The following is a 16,347-nucleotide window of genomic DNA, read 5'->3' as shown; positions in this document are numbered from 1 at the left end:
ACTGCCCTAGTATAAAATTTGCAAGAGACAGTTAATGGGTTCTTTGGTTATAAATTGTTAAAGACAACAGCAAATTTCTGCCTGAATTTGTGTCTTTAATTTCATTTGCTTCAGTGAATCCATATGGGCGGCAACTGAAGACTTAGTCAAACAGATGAGTTACCAAATTATTTCAGTTCTGTACAAATGTCATCAGGCTACATTTATTAACTGTTTCTCTGTCCTCATCTTCATACCCCAGTCTAGCATAGAACTCACTGTCACATTGTGACATTCCATTTTTGTGAAGCAAAAGAAACCAAACCTAAAGTCTTTTCAGAGTTAAATTTCTACAAATCAGACTGTGGAAGGTATTACTGGTTTTTTTTAAATAATACCTGTGGAAGGTATTATTGTTTACATGTTGCCTTCTCTTTGTGTACTGCTGAAATACAGACAATATGACCGCAAAACTAAAAAGAAAAAGAGGGGGGATTTAGGAAAGTATTACTAGAAGCACTCCTGTCATATTACATTTGTAAGCTTTTGTCATAGCCTAGTTTTTCCCCAAGAAATAAGTAAGTCTACATATCCACAAATATACATATGAACAGCAAATTAAAACCCCACCCTGTGAAGACTCAGAGTGAATGGTCTGATATTGCTGTGTAATATCAGTATTTCATAAAGCCAAGAGACCAGTTACCATGTTCTGTTCAGCAATGTAGCATTCAATGTAGCGACTGGGATGTTCTTTCTTAAAAAGCTCTGAGAAGGTGGAGTTCTTTGTGTCTCCATCCAAAGCAATCACTCGATCATTAGCATGGCCCAGTTTTGCAAGTGCAACACCATAAGCTTTGCGGGTAGCCCACTAGGAAAAGAAAAATACAGCAGAACTGTTGTAACTTCCTGTTCCTAGAAGCTTTTTGTTTGTTTCTTTGTTTTTTCCATGAGTGCATGCACACACAACTAAAAAACCCCACAACACGCAAGACAACTGAAAAAAAATTTATGTTAGCAGTATCAAAAGTACATATAAGAACAGTGACATTCCTAAGTGTAAACAAAAAAAGAAAAACACAGTGAAGCATCAGGACACACATCTGTGCTGAAATTAGCAACTCCCTACCAATCCAGCTATGGAATTTTTAAAACCTTGGTTTCCAATCATGGAAAATCACTGAACCTCGTGGAGTTTAACTTTAAATACACATAAAATAGTTTGAATGATTGGTAACGATCATGAAATGGAGTTATGTGAGTCTTTGTATTTTAATATCCTTCCAATACGCAGTGAGCTTAATGTCTGTGTGTCACACAACAGATGTACCAGGATTCTCAAACTAGGAGAGAAGAGGTGGGTAGTTGAAATCGTGGCAAAGGAAAAACACAGAACTTCCAGCCATCCATTAAACAGCCTCATACTTTGAAGTTATCTGACAAACAGTGAAAAAGGAAGGGAATACCTTTTCTCCCACTTTGTAAGTTGGTGGAGATGGCATCTTAATGTTTCTAATATTTACTATAGGTGCATCTTCTTCCGGGAGGGCTGGAGAAAGCTTTTTCTTATTTTGGATTTTGTCATCTATTTCCTGAATGACTTGTTCAGCCATGTTTTTTGGAAGGGGCTTTCCATGCCAGCTTTCCTTATCTTCAACACCTGTGTATTTAAAATTATATTACAAATCACAAAAATATAAAAACTGTTTAAGATCTTAGCTGCAGATTTTACTCGGATAAAAGTGCAGTGGAGCATGACAGTCTAGTATAGTCTTCCAAGAAAAGAACTTCTTTATTATTCCCACTGTAAACAATTACCATTAATTTAAATTGCATTAAGACAAACATGTTTAAATACTTAACACAAATAGTCAAATTCCATATAGTCCAAACTAGTGATGAAATTCCAGTATCTTCTACTGAAATTGATTATGATTTGGCAACTAAAAGACGTGGTCCATAAGTGTGGCAAGAAGTAAACAGTAATCAATCTGAACAGTTAACATGAATTTTCAATAGTCGGGCCTAATTAAACAAACTCAGATGAATTTCGAACAACAGTTAAGCAAGCTAATTCAAACAAGACCTGACATTTTACAGCTTTATTTTAATAGCTTGTGATGACTCTCATCTTTGTGCACCTGGCACTAACAGCAAAATCACCTCTCTGGCTGATATGCTGTTTTTCACTGAGTAAGTCACTAAGAAGAATGAATCTTGCTTGCTTACTCAATGAAAAGGAATGAAGATATTCACTCCTGTTATTAATATTTATGTGGTCAGAAAGATAGATTAGCAGAGTGCCTCTAATAAACTGGAGCTGAACAGAATCATGGCAACCCTGGACACGCTGAATATGCACTGTATCCACAGAATAGATACACAGAATGTAATCCATAGAACGCTCAGTAGCTAGCACACATCTCACTTGCAAGAACCAAAATAATTTTCTTAGCATTAATGCTGCTGGGAAGTATAAAGAGTTTGAAAGACTTTCTGCATGCTATTGCATGTGTTGGTGCACATCTGTCCCCTAGACAACTAGGTAAGTTTCACACCATGTGAAAACTTCAAAAGGATCTTAAAGAGGCATCATGAACTCCAAAATTCAAACAGCTGCTAACCTATGAAATCATTTCTATGGATTACTGTATCCTGTATCTCAGTGACTTCCACATCAGATCATATGAAATAACCTGTAGTGTTACCAGGTAGCTTATGTACCACACCTCATGCAGCTTTGTCAAAACTGTAAATGCAGTAATTCCTCGTTTTCTGTGTGTGCATACTGCCTGGCTGGTAATAAGCAGACCCAGTTAATTGCAACTCAAGGAGCAGGGAGTTTTTATGACAAAGTCACTCCCTTCTCAGCATAGTCTCTGTGAGTCTAGGGATCAACAGCAAGCCAACAAGGTGGCCCTCTTTTGCTAGGGCAATTTTCAAGACAAAGCCATATGGTCCAATACCCCACCCCGCCACCCCCCCACCCATCTTCCAGGCTGGAAAAGACTTTTAAAAGAGTAACAACTCAAGCACAGCTGACAGCAGAGGAAATTCTACTCTACAAGTGGGGATCTGTAAAAGCCCAGTCAACACAGAACCGCACATGGCTGGATAATGTGAAGAACCGAGAGCCACATCTTTGCCTGCTTCCTATGAAGCATCAATTTAACATCCGCCATAAGAAAAGGCCACAAAGGAAAAAAATATAGGGTGAAACTGAGTTTTCAGACTGTGTGGTAGTACGATCAAGGCAAAAAGCTGACAGGATGCCAAATGAAATGTTAAACTTCTGTATTTTTTAATGACTGCACCTTTATTGCAGCACTATGTACATACTATTTATATACATATGTGTATGCAAAGGAATAGATGTTTTCTTACCTGATATGCCTTTGCCTTTAAAAGTCTTTGCAATGATAGCTGTTGGCTGATGTTTGGCCTGGCCAAAGGCTTTGCAAAGTTCCTCCACACTGTGTCCATCAACGATGATAGCATGCCAGCTAAGAACACAAACAGATCAACTGTTTCTAAAGGGTTTTAGCATGTGACGCTCTCTGGTAGTTAGCAATAACAATAACGAATACTAACTTCATTCCAATGCAGTGTCTTTTTAAAAGACCCAAAGTATGCCAGAAACATGAACTAGCATTCATTTGATATACTAAAATATCAGTCCCTTTTTTATAATGCAAAATGACTCACAGAGGAATTAACAACTGCTAGCAAAATTCTCAGCCTACAGATAACCGAGTTATCCTACATTTCTTCAGATTAATAGCCTTTTCTAATTACAAGAGGAAATCAGACATCCAGAAATCAGTTAAAAAATTGACAATCACAGCTGATTAAAACATAAAAATGCTCCAGCACAATTTGCATGGCTGCTATTGTATCTGTCAGTTCTTTATCAAGGATTTCTGCATCTACATAGAAATATACATTTCTAAACTAACTGAAAGCCAATACATAATTCTTGTACAAGTAGCCGTTTCCATGCCTTTTTTTCTGATCTGCTTGCTATGACAGTACATTTGGTCACACAGTTAAAAATCTGTATTTAATGTGATAAAAACTGCTTTAAGATCCTCTAAGAAATTTATCTGAGTAAGCAGTCCTTTTATTTTTCCTTTAAACAAAAAATTCTGCCACTTTAAATCTTCCTGCTGTACCAACAAAGACGACCAATATCAGGCATTATGAAAGACCATCTTTCTTGGTGATGGTATCCTTTAGAGCTAAAAGTTCATTTGAAAAATTCTGAAAAGCAAATAAAACATACAGTTTCAAATGAGAGACTAGAATGAACTTGTCCAATCACGTACCCAAAGGCTTCACAGCGTTTCTGGTAAATTTCAACATGATGCTGCAGAGGGGCAGGGTCACTTTGTCCAAGACGGTTAACATCAAATATAGCAACAAGATTATCTAGCTTGTAAAACCCAGCAAAGGCCATTGCCTCCCAAACAGAGCCTTCAGATAGCTCTCCATCTCCTAGCAGACAATACACTCGATAGCTACAAGAAGAAATCAATAAAGTAAAATAAAATTAATGTGTAAACACAATTAAATCAAGAACAAACTCCCCCCAACAATTCACAGTTAGAATTCACTGCTTTTCCTATCCCAAACTCAACCCCCATTGCTGAATGCATTCACCTCAGATAACTGTATGTGACATGAGACAAATTAAAATACTTTTGAGCTGTTACACATAAAAAAAAAACAAACCAGATGAGAAATACTGTACTCCTTTTCAAACCTTTGTCTCAAAAAAATCAGACCTTAAGCCTCCTATTGCAAGGCTTGAATGAACAGGCCCATTAAACACTGTCACTGTGACTCAGCAAGATCACTAACAATACATGAAAGGTTACCGTCTGCTTCCTCATTCCTACCATATACTCTCTGGAAGGATGAACAATAATTTAATTTCAGGAAACTATAAATTGTGGATGAACTCAAGTATCGATTAAAACATGTTACATAACCAAATCCAGAATTCAGGAAAAAGGATAACCAGCACGATAGGACTTTGTAGACTATTTCTCCAAATACTGAAGCTTTGTATTTAGGTAAAATTCAGATAGCAGGAGTACTGCCTGATCTCTGTAGAACTCAGCTGCTGTATTTTTCTTTTATTACCATTCTCTTTTTTTTTTTGGATGACAAAGCTTTGTAAATGTTCATTATGTATTAAAATTTTAAAATAACTGTATATTAGCCTTCAAATAATAATTTTAAAAGAAAATAATCAAGATGGCTGTTAGTGATTTTTTTTTACTAGACATTAAGCTATAAGAGACTTCTGATCTGAATCCCACCTGCCTACAGCTAAATCTGAACTCCTTCCACATAAGCTGCTCCCCAGTATTGCATGCAAGACCACCTTTTTCTTCCGTCATGTAAGCACTGGTTAGATTTTTTCCACACGTAGCATCTGCTAAACTCAATTAAAATCACCAAGTCATCTTTTACAGAAATGATTTCAAGTTAGTGAAGTGTAGGACACATTAACTGGGCAGCCTATGCTCGAATGTACTAGAACTGTCACATAAAATATATCAACTACATCAGGCTATTTTTCCCCCTCATACAGATTTGCCTTCAGACATCTACTTTTCCTGTGCACAAAACAAATGGCAGAAGCAGTCATTTTTGTCTCTATGGAGTTGAGTGCCTTTCTGATAACAATTTGAAACCCTACTTTATGATTCAATGGCTCTATTATTGACCATAATAGTTCCTTATCTAGATACATGTTCTCCATTATTTGTCATCTGACTTTGAACAGACACATCTCTAGTTTGCATCTTTCTGCCGAGTGGATACATACCAGTCTCACAATGGCTATTACTCTCTGGAAGTTAAGAAGCTGCTCTAACGACTTACTGTTTTCTCTGTTCAGGAACATCACCTTGCAATGCTGTCAGTTACAAAAGGAACATGCATATGCACTAATTCTTGCTAATCTTTAAACCATCGGTAGTTTCACTAGCAATGACTTTGTAATTATCAGGCTAGTAATCTATCATGAAAAACCTGAATTTGAAATTAGACTTGGGAATGGAGACCAGAATAAAAGAGGTTTGGGTTTTTTTTCCTGATTGAGATAAGAATACAATTTCTTTTCACAGAATATTCCTATTGAATGCCTATAATCATGAAATATGAAGATGGAATTACCTGGCTCTGTCAAAGAACTTGCCAGTGTATGCCATTCCACATGCAGCACCAAGACCCTGACCAAGGGATCCAGTAGCCACATCAGTGAATGCTTGCCTCTGAGAACAAAAGAGCAACAATTATTTTACAGTTAAGAAATAGAGGAACCACATTCCAGTGCTAGAAAATGGTTCAACATACATCAAAATTCAGCTTGTCGGCTATAACAATATAGTGCAAGTCCCTCCAAATCTTGCCCTGTTCTCCTTTCCCTGCAACGTGTGTACCTTGACGATCCACGTCACAAGCTAACTAGGCTCTCTGAAGGCAATGATACCTATGGCCCAGGAATTTCTCAGCTATGCCTTGGATGGCAACTGTTAAGAACTGATGATTTTGTGTAAAAAAGAATCAACTGAAACAACTGCCTGGGAACGGAAAGACCAATGAGGTGACCAAACTGGATATAAACTTATGAAATACCTCAAAGCTTCTTAACGATGAGAAAAGCCATGCTGGAACTTTATATAAAGCTTTTTTTTAAATGAAAAACATTGACATACAGGACTGTAGGGGAACTTTACAACAGCTATAAAGTTAATTTTTACATGCTCAAACACAGACACTGATCCAGTTGTGAAGCCTTATATATAATGTAAGTGTCATCATCCTTCTTATAAGTCTGTATCTTTCCTGTACTGTAGCTGGCAAACACAAATTGCTGCAAAATACATACACTTCCTGTTTTACAGAAAACAACTTTTTATATCAAAGGTTATGAACACTCACTGGTACTGGGTGTCCTTCTAGGACAGAATCAATTTTCCTCAAGTTCAGTAATTCTGCTTCTTGTAGAAAACCAGCTTCTGCCCAAACAGAATATAAAATTGGTGCTGCATGACCCTAGAGAGAAACATAAATCTTAAGCAAAGCACAGGTTTCACAATATGCTAGTATCAAGACAAAATTCTACAAAGCTGACAAACCCTGGAATCAGGTTCTTATGTCCTCTAAGCAGGCCCCGAACATGCAACATTCACATTGACGCTTGTTTCCAAGTCCCCCGTGCCCCTGCTTATAGTACCCCAGACAGCTGAGTACAGTTAAGACAGAAAGAATGCAGCACTCTGGAGGGCTATTTAGGATGTCCTTGAGAAAATCAACACCGAAGAGCAAGAAGGTCTCTCTCAGCCATGTAGGTCCAATTCCAAAAAGTAGTTTTGGTATCCAAATAAACGATTCAATTTGTTTAGGTACCAGTTTCAAGAACAGAGCACTGTTCACTAAACCAGTAAACGGATGAGCAAGTGTTACCCCATTCAATACATATGTATTCAAGGTAAGATGCAGTGAGTGACAACAGGCAAAATTTTAAGCTTTATACACTCAGATTCTTGCAGCCACGTCCAAGCGGACAACTGCAACGTAGTAGCCATCATTCACCCACGGAGTCATTAGGAGTCAAAAAAGCATGCAGAGATTTGAAGCCATTTAGCAACTCCAGACAGAAACCCTGATTAATTAGAGTGCACCAAAGCAAACACGAAGAAGTGACTCTCTCGTTACTTTACCACCTCAGCATTAGCTCCTTGCTTCTCATCCAATCACTTATTTCAGAACGGCAGTCAGAGGTGCCAACAGTTATAATATCCGATGCAAGGATATACACCATCAGCTATGCAGCACTACTGTAAGCAACCACGTGAGGAACTCAGACTCAAAGATGGAACGCCTCACTGGAGTACTTCATCTGCCATTTTTTACATCATTAAGTTTTCTGAAGGCCCCTCAACTGCCTTTATGTCATATGATTGAAATGTCCCTGTGATTTGCAAGGGCATAATGCAAAAGGGGATAGAAACGCTAATGGCCAGTCCAGACTGTGGTTTTATGTGTTTTTTGAACCACAACAGTTTCAGAAGTAGCATTGACTTTAATATCATACTGGCACAGTAGGAATGCAAATTGCTCACTAACCTACCATAACTATTTCATATAATGCTCCCTGAAAAGCTGACAGTAATTAGTGCACATTGTGACATGACTGCAGGCGTAACAGCATGGCTGCATTTAACAAGTAGAGCACAAAAGCTAACCGCAACTTACTCAGTAGAAAGTCGGTTATGCCAAAATAAAACAGATGTTAATATTTCTTGATAAATTTTATAGACAATATATTTATTATTTAATATTAAAACAATTTAACAAAGTGAAGTTAAGACTTACCAAGACACATTATACTGAGTGTGTATTTTTGAGTTATGCTACAACTTAACCCAGTATTTATTTGTCTTTCTGAAGTAGACAAATTCCAAGCTCTCAAATATTTCCAATAGACTTCTGTGTAGTTGCAAGCACAAGTAAGTATGAAGACAAGTCTATATAATTTACAGACAGACAACTCTTTACCAGCAGACTGCAACAGTATAGCGTAAAAGTTATTTTACCTTTGAAAGAACAAACCGGTCGTTGCTGGCGTTTCTGGGATCTTGCACTTTGTACCTCATGGTATGGAAAAACAGCACAGACATAATCTCTGCTGCACTGCAACATGATGTAGGGTGGCTACAAGTCAAGACAGACCCAAGATTATCACTTCTCATCATTGTTTGCTCAGGACTGCATCTTTAAAATATCAGTTTACCAGCCTGCTACTCCTCAGCATTAAAATACACTCTTAAAGTGTTTTTGATAACCCATCCCATCTACCATTACCCCGGTGCCAATTAGTTGTACTTTGAGACAAAGGAAGCCTTCTTATCTAGTTGAAGTGGACCTTAAAAAATAGACCCTGGTGACAGCTTAAGGACACATCTTTTAGAGCTCTCTGTTCTTCATGCGAAGGAACACCACCCTAATCGGTGACTATGAAGCACTGGAAGGAGTACGATCCGTACCTGAAATCATACTCTACTAATTTAGCTGACAGTGGAAATTCACACTGATGCAGAGGAAGCGAAGACAGCCTTCCACAGTACTTTAGCCACGCACTGAGTGAAGGAATTAAAAGCATGGCATCATGACTTGTTCAGGCCCCACTGCACAGGCAGGGATTGGTAATGCAAGATTAACTTCTGCAGAAAGTTCTGGAATGTTTACAACTGTATAACATAGGTACCATTTTATTTTACTATGCTAGAACAGACAGAACTAGAATTCTGATTTCTAAAGAGGGCATTAAATAGTACAATTTTTGTATTTCATCTTCTACTGAAACTAGACAAGCAAATATAAATTTGCACAAAAAGGGTTATTTACAAGTGGCAAATACTGAGTTATTCCAAGACAAGGTACATAATTTGTTTGAAGTGTAATAGAATGGCATTAAATTACTTTTATTCATCTATATTACTGTCATTTAAATAACAATCACTGTAGTTCTTATGCATCTTGAAGGGATGGCACCACCTGACCACTTGAGTATATCAGCCTTGGCTTTTCACTTGTGATAAAGCTTAAAAGGGGTAAGGAGGCTCTTTAAAAACCTTTACTGAGTGTGGAAAGTAGCATTTTCCAGAGTTACTGGTATAAACAGGATAATTCTTGATATCAGTGGTTGCTACTGAAGTATAGGAAAGTGAATAATGAACGGTAAAAAGGTTATGGCTACAGAAATCTTCACCAGCTTTGAAAATAACCTGCAGTCTCATCTCACCTTCTCTTCTACAAATGTTTATTTTTCATCTTTAAAACAATACTCTTATAAAATATTTGACCCTACTTGTAAAACAGGACAAACTTACTATGAAAGTGTCACATTTCGTCTCCCACATGTACATTTACCATGCATGTTAGGATTAGACACCACCTTCACTAGAACTAATCAAAATATTCTCTTCTGGTAGTAATAAACCTTCCCTCCCAACATCCCCAACAGTGCTGCAATAAGAGAATAAAAACATGCAAAACACTAGCAAAATATCAATTACGGTTAGTGTCCATCCCTTTGTAAGTACTCACACACAGGGAACCAAAAGAATTAGCTTTAAACCATGGTTCAAACATATTAGTAAATATTTATAAATTTGAGTTAATCAATAAGCCTTACATGCTTGTTTAAAGCTTTCATTCCTTTAATTTCATTAACTTTATACTTAACCATACTTCTATGAACTCCTGGTCTTGGTAAAAAAAGTTTAAAACAACCTAAAATGGTAGCATGTGGAAATAAAAAAAAAGGTAGAAAAATTTAATAAATTACTTGAAAATTAGGGAAAAAAAATATTTTTATTAAAACTGCAGGTTAATTGAATGATCTCCTACTAACATAACCAAAATTTAACTACATATCAGATACCAGAAATCACTGAAAAATCAACTACACAATTTTCTTTAAATACAGTCATCTTATTAAGGCTACAACTACTGGTCTTCTATCAGCTCACACTTTTCTATTAAGTTCTGTTGAAAGAATTCCTTGTTAATCCTAGGAAAGTGTATTTGGATTACTCGTAGAAGGAAAGTCACTGCCACTACTTGCACACAATCTTCCACGCTGAGCTCCTGATTGACAAACAACCTAGAACTTTGCAGTGGTGGTCCATTAACATGCTTCTCTGCCAGATAGCTTCTACCGATGAACTGCCTTAACCTTCAAATATAGCCTTTTAGTAAGAAAAGGCAAAACAAAGTATATTAGAATACTCTAACCCTGGATCCACACAAATCAAGAGTAAAATAATTACTCCAAGTAGTTAAGAGTTTTCTTTTAATTACTCTGCATCATTTTATGTTAGCTCCATCTACACATATCTACACATTTCAGCTAAAAAGAATAGTGGTGAAATGTTAAGATGGAATACTGAATGAAAGAAAAAAGCTAAAAAAACTGAAGGAAAACAAAAATGTGCAAAATGTGATCATACCACACGTTATGAAACTGCCTCTTAAGAAACTCTTGCAAGTTCCACTTTTAAGAATTTAACCATCTAATTCTAGGAAGCCTGGCACTGTTTCAAAACTGCAGAAATTTATCATTAGCTACAAAACAGACTACCAGTTTTGATTAAAACGTCTGCACTACTTATCTAGAAGAAAAACTTCTTCCACGTCCAAAAGCAAGTATGTTCAATCTTGACAACTAACTTTTTTTTCCCCTCCCCTAAGGCATTTTAAGCACAAAATCTTGTTCCAATTCACTGAATTTTTCCACTACAGCTGGTAAAGTACTCAAAGCGATATGTTTGAGCATCGAGGATCAGACTGCCTGCTCTTTTAGCTCTTGTCCAGAAAAAGGCCGTAGCTTTCTTCAACAAAAGTTAGTACAAGTAAAGACTGCAAGAACTGATGTATCAGATCTGTCATGAAACCACTTGTGTTGCAATATATGCAAGTTTACAGAAATTACTTCATTGAAAGTAGCTGGCAGGTCCTCTTTTGTCTGAAGTGCTTTTATTGCAAGTATTTCCTTCAGTTTTACATACTACACCTTTAACAAACCCAAATTTCCTTAACATCAGTGCAAGCATGACAAATTTTTTAATGAACTGTAAGCTTCTATTTAAATTTAACTTGCATTCAAACATCCTTCTACATTCTTGGTGGATACCAGCAATTCAGGCAAAGCTTACTGTCTCATTCAGGCTTTGGAAAACACATTCATAAAGTGTAGCTGTGTTAGAAATGTATGTGATTTGCCTAACACCGCAAAAGACTGTGAACGTCTTTTTCTTTTAGGCACATTACTACAACATCATCTTAGCAACCGAATCTTATTAAGAAAGAAAATGTATGGCTTCTCAACAGAATCTTCCCTCCAGAGCGCATCTTTCATAATCTGCTCATTATCATGTTGTGTAATAATTTCAGACTACACAACTCTAGTGCTAGGTTAAGCTGGAGTGATTAATGAAACACCTTTGTGCAAGAAGTACTCAGTATTGTAGCACAGATGAGCCAGGAATAAAAAGCTTGAGTAAAACTGTTTTTACTGTTTCTTCATCAGCATGGGGAGAATGACTTTACTATTGAACTTCATGGACCACAGAAAATAAGCAAAGGCTGCAGCAAGATCCTTGCTCTTTAACAGCACATCAGACAAAACAGAGACATAGTTTTATCTGTAGATAAAACAACCAATACTATACATCTGTGTGCCCTGCTTAAAATGCACCCTAGAAGCTCAAGACCGAAGATCAAGCTCTGCTAAGAAGGTTTAGCACAATTTTTCTTACAATTTCACACAGGCTTGGCTTGTGTAATACTGCCTGTATATTATGGCTTTGAAACAGATGAAGAATTAAAAGAGCAGTTGTTAGGTAACCTGTACTTCGCTCTCCAGACTGGACCAAACAAGCCATGGCTTTGTAAAAACCACTCCTATGGCTAGCTGAGAAATTCCCTGTGTCCCAACGCTCCATTTTACAGGAAGAACCAAGGCAGCATTTTCATTTGCTGTATGCAAAAGGTATGAGTAAAGTTCAGTTTCTGTATGCTTTGAGAAAGAGCCATGTGAGGCAGCCCATGCCAGACACAGCGTGGAAAGCCTAAGGCAAGTCAGAGAAGCAGCTTTAAAATATTTTACACACCACTCTTCTCCACACAAACCCCAGCATCCAAAGGATTCCTTCAAGGTTGGTTTGTTCGGTTGATTTTTTTTTTGAAAACCATGGCCAGTTTCAAAGAGGTCCAAAGGAGGAAATTGAAACAAGATGGGTATTAAAAAAAAAAAAAAAAGAAAGAAAAAAAAGGCAGTACTCTATATGGAAACACAGAAATACATTATACAAGCAGAAAAAATAGCTTTAATTTTAAGTGAATAAAAGTGGATTGTCTGCAGAGATTTTTTTCCATAGGTAAAGCACGATCAAAGGAAGGATAACCCTGGAATCTGCACACATCAGAGCCTACGCTAAATCCTGTCCAGAGGCCTGAATAAACTGCCCATTTGAGACCGCGGGCATTTCACAGATAATCCCGCTTGGGCTCACTTGAAATTCTGTGCAGAATTAGTTCCAACTGACGGGCACGAAATGAAAAAGAAACGGCTTGCGCCTCGGGCACAAATTCTTTGGTTCTCAGTCCTGCATCAACTTAGCATTCCCGGCCGCTCTCCGCAGTCACAACACCCGCCGGGCCGGCCAGAAGGCTGCAGCCCCCGGGCTGGGCTGGGCCGGGCCGGGCCGCGGGAGCCCCGCACCTCGCCCGCGGCCGCCATTTCCCGACGGAGCACCTGCACATCGCTCGGCCTCACCCCGAGCCCCCGACGTGCCGGGCGGGGGGGGGGGGGGGGGGGGTGTCCCGGGGATGCGGCCGTGACCGCTGCGGTGTCCCCTCCCCGCCCGGACTCCCCATCCCCGCGGCCGCACGTCCCGCCCCGCGGCCGCCTCAGCCCCCGGGCACAGCCGCGGGGGACACGGGCGGGCCCCGGCACCGCCGCCCGCTCGGGGTCCCGCACATGGCTGCGGCGGGGGGGGGTGCTCTGCCTTCGGGAGCCGCCGGTGTGCCCCCGGGCAGCCAGTAACGGGGCGGCCCGGCCCTACCCCTCCCAGCGCCACCGCGCCTCGGCCCCGCCGCCCAACAGATGCGGAGTGCGGGCGCGCGGCTGGCCGGAGGGGCGGGCGCACGGCGGCGCCGGTGCGCGGCCGCGGCGCAGCCCACCGCCTCACTCACCCGGAGCCGGCCGCGGTCGTGGCTTTGATGGAGCTGATGCGGAGCCGGTTGGCCGTGTCCTTCAGGGCCTGCAGCGTCTGCTGGTCGGGCTTGTGGTAGTCTTCCATGTGTGCGAAACAGGAGGGCCGCGGCGGCAGCGGGGCTAGGGCGGCAGCACCCGGGGCTAGGCACGGACGGCGGCGCTCCGCGAGGTCTGTGGGCAGCGCGCCTCAGCCGAGCCGTGCGGCGGGGGCGGAGAGAGCGGGCGGGTGGGCGCCCCTCCTCCCGCCTGCGCCCGGCCTGCCCACGCCGCCGCCGCCGCCGGGAGTTGGGGCGGGGCGGGGCCGGGGGCCAGCGCGGCGCGGCCTGGCGGGGCCGCCGGCTCCCCCTGCCGGCGCCAGGAGGCGTCTCGGGGCTGCCGCGCGCCGGCGGTCTTGGCGCCATTTCCCTCCCCCGGCCGGCAGCCGGCGTGAGGGAGGCGGCGCGGCAGCCCCAGCAGCCGAGCGCGGTGAGCGGGGGCGGCCTGGGGCCGGGGGGGCTGGAAGCCGCCGGGCTGAGGGGAAGGGGCGAACTCCCGTTTTCCCGCCCTTCAAGCCCTGAAGCGCGATGAAGAGGTCTCAGCGGGTGCCCACCTCCAGCCTGTCCCTGTCTGTAACGATGTCACTGTGCGCGGTGCCTCTTAACAGGCACCTTGTTTCTTTGGAGAAATAGTAACAGAATGACCTGGTGTGGCTTCCTTTCAAGAAATAATGCATATTTCTATAATGCAAGTTTAGAAATTTGACAAATACAGAGGCTAGCGTGTAGAAGACTGATTTCACCAGCCATTAATCAGGAAATATATTTTCTCTAGCAATTCTGAACTCACTGACATTAAAGCAAGTTAAATATTTCCTATTTGTTCTAGAAAGCTCAAGCAGCACTAGAAGTCACGATGTGAACAAAAAAAAGTTTAAACAGACAACAATAACAAAACCAAAATCAAATAATTGGCATCTTGCTCATGAAACCTGGTATTCCTGCACTGCACTCTCCCTTGTACTTCAGTGTTCTGTCCACTGGCAGTTTGTCCTGAAAGCTCCATTATATGATTTTAGAAAATACTGGTATTTTGAAATCTCTTTTACATGTAAACTCTTATATCTAGTGAACTAGGGCTATCATCATCTAATTTCAGAAGACACTAGTGACACCTTTGTCTTCCAGACTGAAGACTGGGTTTCAGAAACAAAGGCAGCCACCTCTATTTACAGAGCATGGATCCATGCTTGCTTGGCAAATGGCGGCTAAAAAGTAACATGTGAAACTCTTAGCAAGGTAAGATACAACTTTCTCCATAAACTAACTAGTTTCTTCGAAGAAATAAAAGCAGACACCATTCTCTTAGCTTAACTGTTTTCTAAAACTGCTACATCAGTTGTCTTTTCACAAATCCTTTTAATAAAAAAAACAACCTCAGAAGAAAAACTAGACTGGAAATAGGCTGTATGTCAGGAAGAAGGAAAAAACAGAGCCAACCAACCAAACCTGGCAGTAGCAAAGTGCAGAGTTCATTTTAGAGAGCACTATACAAAGGTTAGTTGTTGCATCTGCCATTTGCTATGCTATGATCTATATTCTATTTAAAAGTCCTCAGCTCTCAAGCTCATGAACTGGATTCCTTTCAAATGAAGATGAGGCGGAAGAAAGTAAGTCTGAGAAAGTAGCTAATATGCCCCAGCCATTAATAAGTATTTAGTCCGACAGGACAGACAAGAGCTAGTCTGGAGAACAATTCAAACACACACACAACGTGGATGTTGAGTTTTCAGCACTGTCTCATGTGCTCTGTAGACCTGCTATACTGGAAGCCCTACCTGCTGATGTAGATGAAGCCACAGAACCATGTTACTAGCACAGAAGCATTTGTTAGCCTGAGCTCTACTACGTGCTTACTGATTAACAGTGCTAGGGAAATTAATGGCACTGCTGTTTAAACACTGTTCTTTAGACAGTTGACGTGCAGTGACATGGATAACTTCGCATCAGTTGAATAATATTAGGCAGGACACCTTGGTCTACCCTAATTTATGGTTTAGAAGAGATGCATAAAATAAATTCATAAAGTAAATTCTTCAACTGAGACCAAGCATAAGTGGAATAATGGCTATGATGCCAAACTCCATAGTATTTAGCGTTAACTGATGTTACATTAAGAAAACATGCCTGTATGCCCTTGCCATTTCATCTGCAGACAATATGTTTCCAAAAACTTTGAAAATACATTTGCAACAGGAAACAAAACCCTTATTTTAGAGATAAGAGTACTTCATCTTTCTGGATGGCTAGCAGTATCTATAAACACACTAGAAAAATCATAATGGGAGCAGGTATCCTGAGAACAATCGAGTAATTTCTACGCTAAGTTTTTGCTTCTAATAGAGTCATTTACTCCATGATTTTTATATATACGGTGCAATTAAGATGTAAGCATTGCCAAGCTGTTACTGTTTCTCTCTGCATACATCATGGGTAGTGGCAAATTGAGATAAGTCAACTAAAATAGAGTTCAGTCACTTCTTGCTCCTTAGTCAACCTCCTTTGTTTTTCCTCGCAATTATTTTAAATGTACAC

At 40.4% G+C, this 16,347-nt stretch overlaps 1 protein-coding gene across 1 annotated transcript in view; it reads right to left on the bottom strand.

Annotated features, from left to right (window-relative positions):
* Window positions 1-14,050, bottom strand: part of TKT (transketolase) — a 28,252-nt gene extending 14,202 nt beyond the window's left edge. Inside the window, exons 1-8 of the mRNA XM_055804433.1 lie at window positions 13,756-14,050; window positions 8,592-8,709; window positions 6,934-7,047; window positions 6,166-6,263; window positions 4,305-4,496; window positions 3,364-3,482; window positions 1,446-1,639; window positions 686-850 (exon numbers count right to left, since the gene is read on the bottom strand). Of these exons, the coding sequence (XP_055660408.1) occupies window positions 686-850; window positions 1,446-1,639; window positions 3,364-3,482; window positions 4,305-4,496; window positions 6,166-6,263; window positions 6,934-7,047; window positions 8,592-8,709; window positions 13,756-13,862 (1,107 nt within the window). The 5' untranslated portion in view covers window positions 13,863-14,050. The remainder of the gene's footprint in view (window positions 1-685; window positions 851-1,445; window positions 1,640-3,363; window positions 3,483-4,304; window positions 4,497-6,165; window positions 6,264-6,933; window positions 7,048-8,591; window positions 8,710-13,755) is intronic.
* Between the last annotated feature and the right edge of the window lie 2,297 nt (window positions 14,051-16,347).

This window comes from Falco peregrinus, chromosome 5 (genome assembly GCF_023634155.1).
Source record: "Falco peregrinus isolate bFalPer1 chromosome 5, bFalPer1.pri, whole genome shotgun sequence".
Lineage (NCBI taxonomy): Eukaryota > Metazoa > Chordata > Aves > Falconiformes > Falconidae > Falco > Falco peregrinus.
Note: the sequence above shows the minus strand (reverse complement) of the source record. Positions and strands in the feature narration are given on the sequence as shown.